This window comes from Thalassophryne amazonica, chromosome 5 (genome assembly GCF_902500255.1).
Source record: "Thalassophryne amazonica chromosome 5, fThaAma1.1, whole genome shotgun sequence".
Taxonomy (NCBI): Eukaryota; Metazoa; Chordata; class Actinopteri; order Batrachoidiformes; family Batrachoididae; genus Thalassophryne; species Thalassophryne amazonica.
The window spans coordinates 63,542,968-63,555,161 of NC_047107.1; the positions used below are offsets into that span (position 1 = coordinate 63,542,968).

Here is a 12,194-nt window from a genome sequence, read left to right on the forward strand (position 1 = left end):
ACAGGACCTGAGAGGCTATTTTTGGAGCGGCTGCCCTCTTGTACACACAATTCCACCTGCTATGCATGCTGGACGTTGTATATAAAATAATTATTTTGTACTGTATTTTGGACTGTACTGGAGCATCTAAATGTGACATCTTTAAATGCTGCTGTGAATTGAAAACCCACACTTTAAAGGGAACTGGTGTGGGAGGGCTGGAGGTTTGGCCCAAACCCATGCCTAAACGTGCGCCAACATTGCGTTATCATGGCGCTATCACGGCGCTACGTGGCTTAGCGTGACTGATGCGAGCCATTCGAGGCTCTAATGACCCGTCGGTCGTGGCTCACAAGAGGCTACTACGTGGCACATGTGAGGCACATAGAGGCACCTTAATAGTGGATATGTGATAGATAAAAACGTGGGTCATTCTTCGAAATATCGCTGACACACCCATGTGTGGCTCATTATTCATGGTTTATTATTCGGTGGGACCCAGACTTTATGTACAAAGCCCAACCTCCGGCTGTCTGATAAATCTTGCAGTTCCTTGAGCAGCCGCTTGAACTGACCCCAGCAGTCGGGAAGCAGCATACAAAGCTGCATTATACAGTACATTTACTGCTTTGAATACTTTCTACACTTTCTATCTACTCACTCAAAATCACTGGTGTCTTTCTATGGCCCTTTCACAGTCCTTGATACAACTGTCACTTGTAAATCTCTCTCTCAACACTAACACACTCCTCTTAATCAGGGATGTCACTGGAAAATTTCAAAATAAGTGAATTCTTTGAGGCAAGGGAGCAAAGCAACCAAAGTAGAGGGAGGATTTGGGATCACCCAGTCCAATAAATTATTCTTTTTAAATTCCAATCTTGAAATGGTAATATCTGGTGCACTTTCATACACAAAATTCATGGAAATGTAAATGTGGAATATGGTCAATTTTCATTGTGATAATAAGTGCAGGGGTGGTGGCCAAGTGGTTAGTGTGCTTGGTTTCAGTGTGGAAGCTAACCGGTTCAAATCCTACCACATTCTCCATGTAATGTGGAGTTGTGTCAGGAAGGGCATCTGGCATAACACTTGTGCCAATTCAACAACCAGATCCACTTCGACTCTGCTGTAGTGACCCCGAGAGAAAACAAGGGAGCAGCTAAAGGGAGTTACTTACTTTCACTGTAATAATAAATATCCCAACAATAACCAAGACAAATGATACAGTGAAAACATAAAGACATATTTACAGTAGTTATTCAAATTTAATGTTACTTGGTCTGGAGTTGATTTAATCTCAAGGGAAGAAACTTTACTGATGTACAGTGTCCATAGGCCGAGAGTCACACCATGCAGTCAAGTGATTGCAAAGGATTTTCATCCTTCAAAGTATATCAACAATAAGCTTTATGTTAGTTTGTCCAATTACTTTTGTCCTCTGAAAATGGGGAGAGGCTGTATGAACAGGGCTGAATCCCTTGATGGGTTTTCTGATATTTTTGTTAAATCCTTTGAATTAAAGCTGAAAACCACAAATTGTGTATAAGTCCAACTACAGCATGTCAGGCTGTATTTATAAAGTCAAGAGAATTCAGAGCATAAATGAAAACTGAACACTTACATTCTGTAGAAGCTGCTCAAACCAGTCGTAGCCAGTGTCTCTACATGCTGCAACCTAAGGAGGAAATCAGGTTAGCACTGCATGAAAAAGCAAACAACAAATGAGGGTAAAGATGATACTGCTTTGTTATTAAATACAATGTGTGATGATTTATGGCTTTGTAATTTTTCTTTTAATTTCAATTTATTTCAATTTATATAGCGCCAAATCACAACAAAGTTGCCTCAAGGCACGTCACACAAGTAAGGTCTAACCTTACTAACCCCCAGAGCAACAGTGGTAAGGAAAAACTCCCTCTGAGGAAGAAACCTCAAGCAGACCAGACTCAAAGGGGTGACCCTCTGCTTGGGCCATGTTACAGACATAAATTGCAGCACTTTCAAATGCCACCAGTTTTAATATAAATAATAAAAATCATAACCAATGAATATACCTTTACAGTATATATCTAGTCATACTACACCATTGTACTTTTGTTAAACTTTGATCTAATATTTCTAAATACATATGAACAAGTAGAATTCAAAACCACTTTTCTTTCAGTTTTAGTTGGTCTCTAGCAAGTTATAAGAAACAGTTATATTTAATCAGGGCCTCTGGGTGATTATCAGCAGCTTTCTTTGTGTTGGCATATATCTGGCAACATGTATCTGGCGATGCTCCCCCTCCCACTCCCACCCACACAATTTCACGTTCATATCCATAAGCTGACTAATCACAACCAGTCTTTCTTCATCGAGAAAGGCACCCAAGTCAGTTTTCTCCATAACTATACCAAACACCCAGAACATTCAGGCACTGAACAGAGTAAGAACACATCCCTGATGAATGCCAGAAATCACTGGGACAAAGTCAGAGACTCCGCTCCCACTCAGTACTTGTACACAGATCACAGAATGTATATACATTTGACATCACCCACAAGTTTTCTGAAGAGTGGCTTTGACGCTCAAATGTCGCATCTCTGGATGTCACCATGTTAACAGTGCTTACTCCGCCTAACTCCTGGCCAAGCCATGAATGGGTAAAAAGGTGGAGCATGGGCAAGACCAGCCTGCCCTGGGTGCAATGAATCAAGCCCAAATAAGCTCCCATCTCAGTTTCCAAAAAAAAAAAAAAAAAGTTAAAGGTAAAAGGCTAACTTTGTTTCTGGTGTGTGTGTGCATTTTAACATACAGTCTGCAAATCCCAGGCAGAACAGGTTACTAACAACAGAATGCAACTGGTCACACAGCTAGGACCTAAAGATGGCTCATCTTCACAAACAGCAACAATTAATACTTCATATGTTAAATAATTCCTTTGCTTTCCGAAAACATTACAAGGCCAAATGTCTTCTGCGGAAAAACTATTACATATTGACCTTTTTCTTACTACTAATAGCGTATGTCAGAATGAAAAAGTTAAAATCAAAAGTCAACATACAGCAGATTTTAAGGTTAAATAAGGATGGATATGATGAAGTGGTACATCAGTTATACTCACCACATCAGTGATGTTCAGGATCTTCCTGGTCATGGTCTCCTTGTCGTGGGCTGGAGTTGGAGTGAACCACAACTTTTGGAATGTCTCATTCACCAGTTTCTATAACAAACAAATAAAGAAGGCCAGCAGCAGTTAAATTTTGAACAATTCCTTTTTAAACTCTGGATGTATGAATTAATGTCATGTGGAGAGACAAAGGTCAGCTTTGACTTGTCAGTGATGACTTACCTTGATGCCTTCCTCATCATTGACCCTGCGGATCATCCGTACACACATCTCGGTAATCTTACTGAAAGTTGGCTGCTCCAGGCATATGTCTCTGAGGATCTTGATAACACGCTTCCTGACGCTGATGCCAGTGTCCTGTTCACCAAAAAAACAGCTCAATTTATCAAGAACTTAACAATGTTCTACCAAATATCCATCCATTTTTCTCAACCCACTTATTCCAGTTAAGGGTTATGGGGGAACTGGAGCCTATCCAACCACTGGGCTAGCAGCAGAGTAGACCAGTCTATGACACACATAAAATCAATTTAGACCCAACAATTCATTGAACCTGCATGTCTGTGGAAGTAGGAGGAAGCTGGAGAGAATCTATGCAAACATTTGGAGAACCTGCCAATTCCACACTCAAAGGGCCAGGCCAGAAGCCATGGGTGCAAGCAACTGAAAATGTTTTGATGGAACATTTTCTGTGAGTGGATGGCTGAGCGCCAAAGGCGAGGTCCCCTTGGGGGTCTGGGGGCATGCCCCCCCGGAAATTTTGAAAAAAAAAAAAGGTGCAATTTGGTGCATTCTGAGAGCACTTTGGTCAGTTTTCTTGGTTTAAAACGGTGGTATTTGAATCTTATACTGGAACAAAATATGGCTCAAGTCTTAATTTCATTAAAATCTATTTTATATCTTATATGTATTGTCTGTAACAAGTTTCCACAGATAGACCGACTGTCTGCATTAACTGACTTTAATTGTGCTTTCATTGTTTCCATTAAAACCCCCTTCTGTCTGATCATTTCTTAATAACATTTACATTTACTCTGATGGACTACCCAGCAGTGGGGAATAAGTTTCATTACAGTAGAAGTCTTTCAGAAAGCGCTGTAACTAGGTTTAAGGATATGATTCCTTCTTTATGTTCTCCAATGCCATATACCAACACAGGGCAGAGTAGCTACCTAAACTCTGTGAGTGAGATAGATTATCTCGTCAATAGTTTTATATCCTCACTGAGGACAACTTTGGATGCTGTAGCTCCTCTGAAAAAGAGAGCCTTAAATCAGAAGTGCCTGACTCCGTGGTATAACTCACAAACTCGCAGCTTAAAGCAGATAACCCGTAAGTTGGAGAGGAAATGGCGTCTCACTAATTTAGAAGATCTTCAATTAGCCTGGAAAAAGAGTCTGTTGCTCTATAAAAAAGCCCTCCGTGAAGCTAGGACATCTTACTACTCATCACTAATTGAAGAAAATAAGAACAACCCCCGGTTTCTTTTCAGCACTGTAGCCAGGCTGACAAAGAGTCAGGGCTCTACTGAGCCGAGTATTCCTTTAACTTTAACTAGTAATGACTTCATGACTTTCTTTGCTAATAAAATTTTAACTATTAGAGAAAAAATTACTCATAACCATCCCAAAGACATATCGTTCTCTTTGGCTGCTTTCAGTGATGCCGGTATTTGGTTAGACTCTTTCTCTCCGATTGTTCTGAGTTATTTTCGTTAGTTACTTCCTCCAAACCATCAACATGTCTATTAGACCCCATTCCTACCAGGCTGCTCAAGGAAGCCCTACCATTAATTAATGCTTCGATCTTAAATATGATCAATCTGTCTTTATTAGTTGGTTATGTACCACAGGTTTTTAAGGTGGCAGTAATTAAACCATTAGTTAAAAAGCCATCACTTGACCCAGCTATCTTAGCTAATTATAGGCCAATCTCCAACGTTCCTTTTCTCTCAAAAATTCTTGAAAGGGTAGTTGTAAAACAGCTAACTGATTATCTGCAGAGGAATGGTCTATTTGAAGAGTTTCAGTCAGGGTTTAGAATTCATCATAGTACAGAAACAGCATTAGTGAAGGTTACAAATGATCACCTTATGGCCTCAGACAGTGGACTCATCTCTGTGCTTGTTCTGTTAGACCTCAGTGCTGCTTTTGATACTGTTGACCATAAAATTTTATTACAGAGATTAGAGCATGCCATAGGTATTAAAGGAACTGCGCTGCGGTGGTTTGAATCATATTTATCTAATAGATTACAATTTGTTCATGTAAATGGGGAATCTTCTTCACAGACTAAGGTTAATTATGGAGTTCCACAAGGTTCTGTGCTAGGACCAATTTTATTCACTTTATACATGCTTCCCTTAGGCAGTATTATTAGACAGCATTGCTTAAATTTTCATTGTTACGCAGATGATACCCAGCTTTATCTATCCATGAAGCCAGAGGACACACACCAATTAGCTAAACTGCAGCATTGTCTTACAGACATAAAGACATGGATGACCTCTAATTTCCTGCTTTTAAACTCAGATAAAACCGAAGTTATTGTACTTGGCCCCACAAATCTTAGAAACATGGTGTCTAACCAGATCCTTACTCTGGATGGCATTACCCTGACCTCTAGTAATACTGTGAGAAATCTTGGAGTCATTTTTGATCAGGATATGTCATTCAATGCACATATTAAACAAATATGTAGGACTGATTTTTGCATTTGCGCAATATCTCTAAAATTAGAAAGGTCTTGTCTCAGAGTGATGCTGAGACAAGACCTGCTCTTCATTCGCTTCCTGTTAATTCTAGAATAGAATTTAAAATTCTTCTTCTTACTTATAAGGTTTTGAATAATCAGGTCCCATCTTATCTTAGGGACCTCATAGTACCATATCACCCCAACAGAGCGCTTCGCTCTCAGACTGCAGGCTTACTTGTAGTTCCTAGGGTTTGTAAGAGTAGAATGGGAGGCAGAGCCTTCAGCTTTCAGGCCCCTCTCCTCTGGAACCAGCTCCCAATTCGGATCAGGGAGACAGACACCCTCTCTACTTTTAAGATTAGGCTTGAAACTTTCCTTTTTGCTAAAGCTTATAGTTAGGGCTGGATCAGGTGACCCTGAACCATCCCTTAGTTATGCTGCTATAGACTTAGACTGCTGGGGGGTTCCCATATGCACTGAGTGTTTCCTTCTCTTTTTGCTCTGTATGCACCACTCTGCATTTAATCATTAGTGATTGATCTCTGCTCCCCTCCACAGCATGTCTTTTTCCTGGTTCTCTCCCTCAGCCCCAACCAGTCCCAGCAGAAGACTGCCCCTCCTTGAGCCTGGTTCTGCTAGAGGTTTCTTCCTGTTAAAAGGGAGTTTTTCCTTCCCACTGTCGCCAAGTGCTTGCTCACAGGGGGTCGTTTTGACCGTTGGGGTTTTTCTGTAATTATTGTATGGCTTTGCCTTACAATATAAAGCGCCTTGGGGCAACTGTTTGTTGTGACTTGGCGCTATATAAATAAAATTGATTTGATTCTACATTTATCAAATTCTAAGTGTCTTATAAATCAAACCAATAATTACACTTTCTGCTGTTAGTAAATAATACACTTAAAGACATAACTACTGTTAATGAAAAGTCTTTGCCACTATAATTAATTTAAAACTGATGCAATAGTTAAAAAATTTAATTTTAAAAAGGACCATCACCAGATCAAGACCGCATATTAATATCAAATTCCACCACCAGACCAACTGAATTTTAAATAAGTGTTGTGAAATACTATCATCAGAATGCAGTGCTTTCAAATGCTACCAGTTTTAATATAAATAATAATCATAACCAATGAATATATATTTACAGTATTTAGCACAGTGCTTTAATTTTACCTCAAAATATTTTATTTTACAAAATATATCTTGTCATTTTTGAACGGATTCAAGAGTAAAAATTGAATAATAAGGCCTCAAAGAATAATAATGCCTCAAAGAAGTTTCTGTAGGGAGTATTTTAGCCATAAGGTCAAGTGAGAGGGGGAAGTGTTGGCTTTGACTCATCGAGAGGATTTAGTATAACGGACTGATGCAGCAGGTGGCAGCAGTGCAACAATAAGGATGCCGGCTGCCATTAAGCGCCGTAGAAGAAGAGAGGGTAAGTTTGATTTTATCACCGGGACGCACATTTTGAGAGGAGCGCATTTTGCGTCAAAATAAAGCTATAAAGCGTAAAAACTGAAGGAAAACTATTGTAGGGCCTGAAAGAAGCTTCTGTAGTAAGTATTTTAGCAATAAGGCCAAGTGAGAGGGGGAAGTGTTAGCTTTTTAAATACTTGAAAGACACGGGACTCAATGAGAGGATTTAGGACTGCTATAACGGGCTGATACAGCAGGTGGGAGCAGTGCAACAATAAGGATGCTGGCTGCCATTAAACGCCGTAGAAGAAGAGAGGGGTAAGTTTGATTTACTCAAAGGAACACCCGTTTTGAGAGGAGCGCATTTCGTGTCAAAATAAAGCCATAAAATATATATTTTTTAAGTTAGCGGTTGTATATGACGATATAAACAGAACATGTTAACAAACTGACAAATCCATATACAAACGGCGGTTTGGCACACGAGAAGCAAACCTGAGACCTTCTATCTGTGAGGCAACAGTGTTAACCACAAGGCCTGTCACAAATTTTGCCCAGTTCTGGATCACCTTTTTAAAAGTCCCGCTATACGGAGCCATAATGCAATTGAATGTCCTTTAATTGTGTATTGTTGTATTGGGTATTTGGACGTTATTTAGCTGAAAAAGTCTGGGTGGAGTAGCGCTTCTACTTAAAGTGTGAAGCCACATTATGTGTGGTACAAACATTTGCCGAAATGGATCACTTTTGCCGGTTCTGGATCACGACAGTCTGTCACTTTGGGAGCATTCCTGGCATCTGGCTGGAGCCCTTCTAATGCAGAATCATACACACTGTGTCCGAGAATGTGTTCTGAACACAAAACGATAGATAGATACGTATTAAATGAGAATTTACTTAGTTTTGAAAGGCGCCGTTATACGTTTTTACGAGCAAAAAATGAAGTGTGTTGGTGAGATTTCTCCCGAATTAAAAAGTAAAAGACTCCACATTCATGCCCATTCGTGATTTTGAGGTGACCCCCAAAGTACACATGACTCACGAGTACTGACACGAGGCTGCTGCTTCAGTGATCGCAACCAGCACGTTTTCGCGTCGGAGATAAATAAAATTAAACAGCAAGACATAACACACTGACATTTTCTACCCAAGTAAGTAAGTATTTTCCCACTCTAGAACCAAAAACAGCAAATAGCTAACTCACCTTTGCTACGTTTTAGAGATCGTTACTTTAAAACTTGCAGGAATGAGGGAGTGAGAAAAAGCGCACACACCGCAGACACCGGGATGTTTTGATTCCTCTGCTGATCACAAGGATGGCTGGATCCGGTCGAGCTTGTGGTCATTTGTAGACAAAACATCAATCTTTCCATTGGTACCAAGTATTAGCTTATTCGTGCTGATTACAAGAAACGGCGGCGCAAATAGATAGATAGATAGATATATACTTTTAATGTCCCCATGGGGAAATTTGTCTTGGACTTCTCAAAAATCATGACCCATACAAAGATACAGAACAAGACATAAACAGTTCATAACAATAAATAAATAAATACATAAATAAAGAATAATAAAAAAAAACATACAAGTACTAAAACCTCCTAATGTGCCTGATTGTTAGCGGTGTTTATTATATTTGTTAAGGGCTATGATTGATATAGGAACAAAAGAGTTCCTATATCTATTCAGTCTGCAATGGGGGACTCTGAAACGCCGGCCTGATGGTAGCAACTCGTATTGCGTGTGCAATACGAGTTGCTACAGTAGTGCTACAGCAGTGATCCGGAACTGGCAATGATCCAGAACTGGGCAAGTGACTGTACTGCCTGGGTGGCACAGCAGCTCAGTGCCTAACAGCAGGAAGGTCATGGGATCACTTCCCACCAACTCCTTCCTGTGTAGAGTTTGTATGTTCTCCCCGTGTTCCAATGACATGCAGGTAAGGTGAACTGGAAACTTTAAATTGACTGTAGCTGTGTGTGAGAGTATGAATGTGTTTGTTTCTCTATATGTGGCCCTGTCCTGCCCAGGGGGTAGCATGCCTCTCACCCCATGACTGATGGGATAGGCTCCAGCCCCCCATGACCCGTGATTGCAGTAAGCAGGTACAGAAAATGAATGAATGGCATATTACCTCAGAAATATCACAATAAAATATAAAATCACAATATTATCATTGACATCGTTTTTAAGGCAGTTTTATGCCATTAATATAATAATATAGCATAAAAATGCAAGTACATCCTTTCAAAGAGCAATAAACTTAATTCTCAAGAATAACGAAATACCCTACAGTAGTGATTCACATTTGCAAAAGGTGGTATGGCCTAATGGCCCCTCGGTGCCTGAGGTAATGGGCCATTTTCTCCACATGATGGGTCCTTCTCATATATCAACTGGCATATGCAAATTGAAATAAAATAAATAATTCAAGATTGGCATTTGTTTTTTTTTATCTATTGTTAGAGTCTCATTTGGAACCAATGTAAGTTAAATTTAAATACGATGGAAATTTGATATTTCCTTATTTAGTGTTATACTTCATATCATCTGATGTTCTCATAGGTTATAAATAATGTTTAAAAGGTTGAAAACACTTTAATATTGGATGGATATAGCATTTCCTGGAATGTTTAAAACTTACATATAGTAGTGTTAATCTAGTGCAGAAAGCTGCATCAGGCACTTGAGCACCGTGAGACAGAGTGTAAGTGTAAACTTTATTTTTTTTAATAAACATTTATTTTTTAACTGAATTATGTGTCATCATTCGCTTTAGCTGCATTTACTGTGCAGTGGGTTAAGCGTTTTTTCTGATGTGTCATGTGACATGTCGCACCAGACCGCCTTCAATATGTTGTCAATTTTAAGTTTGTTTTCGTGCAAATGACAGCATCCCCTATAAAGTCACTCTGTACAGATATGAAGTCATTGTAGGGAGCGGCGTCAATCAGAGACCATCCCATCTGTCACACAGGGACAATTGTTGAATAAAATTGCGGATCATATGCTTCAGATTTAGGTTCATATTTCGGAAGAAAAAGGTAAGTTTGACAATTGCATTTATTCTTCCAAACTTTCTGGATGGAATAATGCAGTTGCTTCGCTTCAACTGACAGGCTAGCAGCTGCGATACTCACACAGAGAGCAGGGCTAAGTCGGCCTCCTGCAGAGAACAGGAGACAAGCGGGATACAAGCAGTGTGACTCACTGAAATTGTTGGTGGGTTATGGAAACAAACACTCATTTGAGGCCAGCAAAATGACCATGTTCATCTTTATATATCGACCAGTAAGCCAAAAAAGTAATTAGCGCAACAGGACTATTAATCACCAAGTCACTGTGCTGCCCTGATCTGCCAACAATTGTTGAAAAACCCAATGGTATCTGTAAAACTTGTGCCAACTCAACATGCAGATCCACATCAGATCTGCTGTGGTGACCCCGTGTGAAACAAGGGAGAAGCCGAAGGGACATTACATTCCTTTTTCCATATAAAAAAAACAAACAAAAATGATCTGCATGTGGTGTAGTGGTGGTCTTCTCACATAAGGTGGCAGCAAAAGACTTTAATAAAAGGAATGAACTTTCCATGAACCCTCTGAAACATTCCCATGACGACAGGCACAACAAGTTCATTGCACTTACTCCTCTGACAGAGTACAAAGAACTCTGCATCTGTGGTGGCTGCATTTCAAGAAACATCAGCTTATACACCTCACTGAACTAACTGTATGAACTGCATCACTGCCAGAGTTTGTGCTGTAATTAAATTGGATGCTTTTACTAATACTGAAGACAATGTGAAAGGAAAACAAACAGGACAAAGATGTTTTCATATAACTAAATTATTTCAATGTTTCAGCTCAGTTATAAGAAAAATTGAAAGACTGCTTTCTCAAAGAAGGGGTACTCGCTTCTGATTATTTCTGAAAATCATCAGATGCATGTGACCAGGAACATTTTTAAACAAGATGGCAAAGGTGCAACTTCTGCGGGTAAACAGGCAGAACTAATGGTTATGTAATCACCCTGCCTGTTTGTGTATGCTACTGTATTCATGCATCTGAGCATCCAGGGCATTCTGTGCAAAATTCTGCTTGAAGTCGGGTGGCTGTTTGCACAAACTCGGCTAAATATGTTTGCCAGACCACCCATGTCAATAAATGGTAAATGGACTGCATTTATATAGCGCTTTCCATCTGCATCAGATGCTCAAAGCACTTCACAAATAATGCCTCACATTCACCCCGATGTGAGGGAGCTGCCATACAAGGTGCTCACTACACACCGGGAGCAATAGGGGATTAAAGACCTGCCCCCAGTGATTTTCCAGTCAGGTTGGGATTTGAACCAAGGATCTTCTGGTCTCAAGCCCAGCGCCTTAAGTGCGCTTGTTGTCTGTGGGTTTATGGTTCAAGTCCACACCTGTCCATTACCCATGTAATGTGGAATTGCATCAGGAAGGGCATCCGGCGTAAAGCCTTGTGCCAAAACAACATGCAGGTCCACCTTGGATCTGCTGTGACAACTGAGTGAAACAAGGAAGCAGCTGAAGGGACCTGCTTACTTTGCCAGGTCAAGGTTTTAGTATAATATTCTGTATTTGCGTGTCTGAGGGCCCAGGGCCGAGCTTCTGCCCAGCCCCTTTTTTGAAGAAAGCTGAATAAACGCCCACCCCAAATTAAATTATATTTAACCACTTACCCACCACCCCTGCACAATTTGAGTTGGCATGTTGATTATACTGACACAAAGCTAGAATTTTTTTTTTTTAAATTTCCTCAAACATGCAACATAATCTACACACAACACACATTGTTTGGCGTTAATGTAAATAGGTTTGCATTAAATTAACAATAATGACTGTGCACAATTAACAATTATGACTGTGCATGCAGGCTAGATGGGGGGGAGGGAAGCAATTCTTAGGCAGGAATCATGACAGTTATTACTCAGGAAGAGTTATGTAAAGCTTAGATGGCCT

The 12,194-nt window shown here is 40.0% G+C and overlaps 1 protein-coding gene across 1 annotated transcript in view; it reads right to left on the reverse strand.

Moving 5' to 3' along the window:
* Positions 1-12,194, reverse strand: part of nipbla (NIPBL cohesin loading factor a) — a 157,241-nt gene that overhangs the window by 52,913 nt on the left and 92,134 nt on the right. Inside the window, 3 exon segments of the mRNA XM_034170432.1 lie at positions 1,604-1,657; positions 3,089-3,187; positions 3,317-3,451. Of these exon segments, the coding sequence (XP_034026323.1) occupies positions 1,604-1,657; positions 3,089-3,187; positions 3,317-3,451 (288 nt within the window).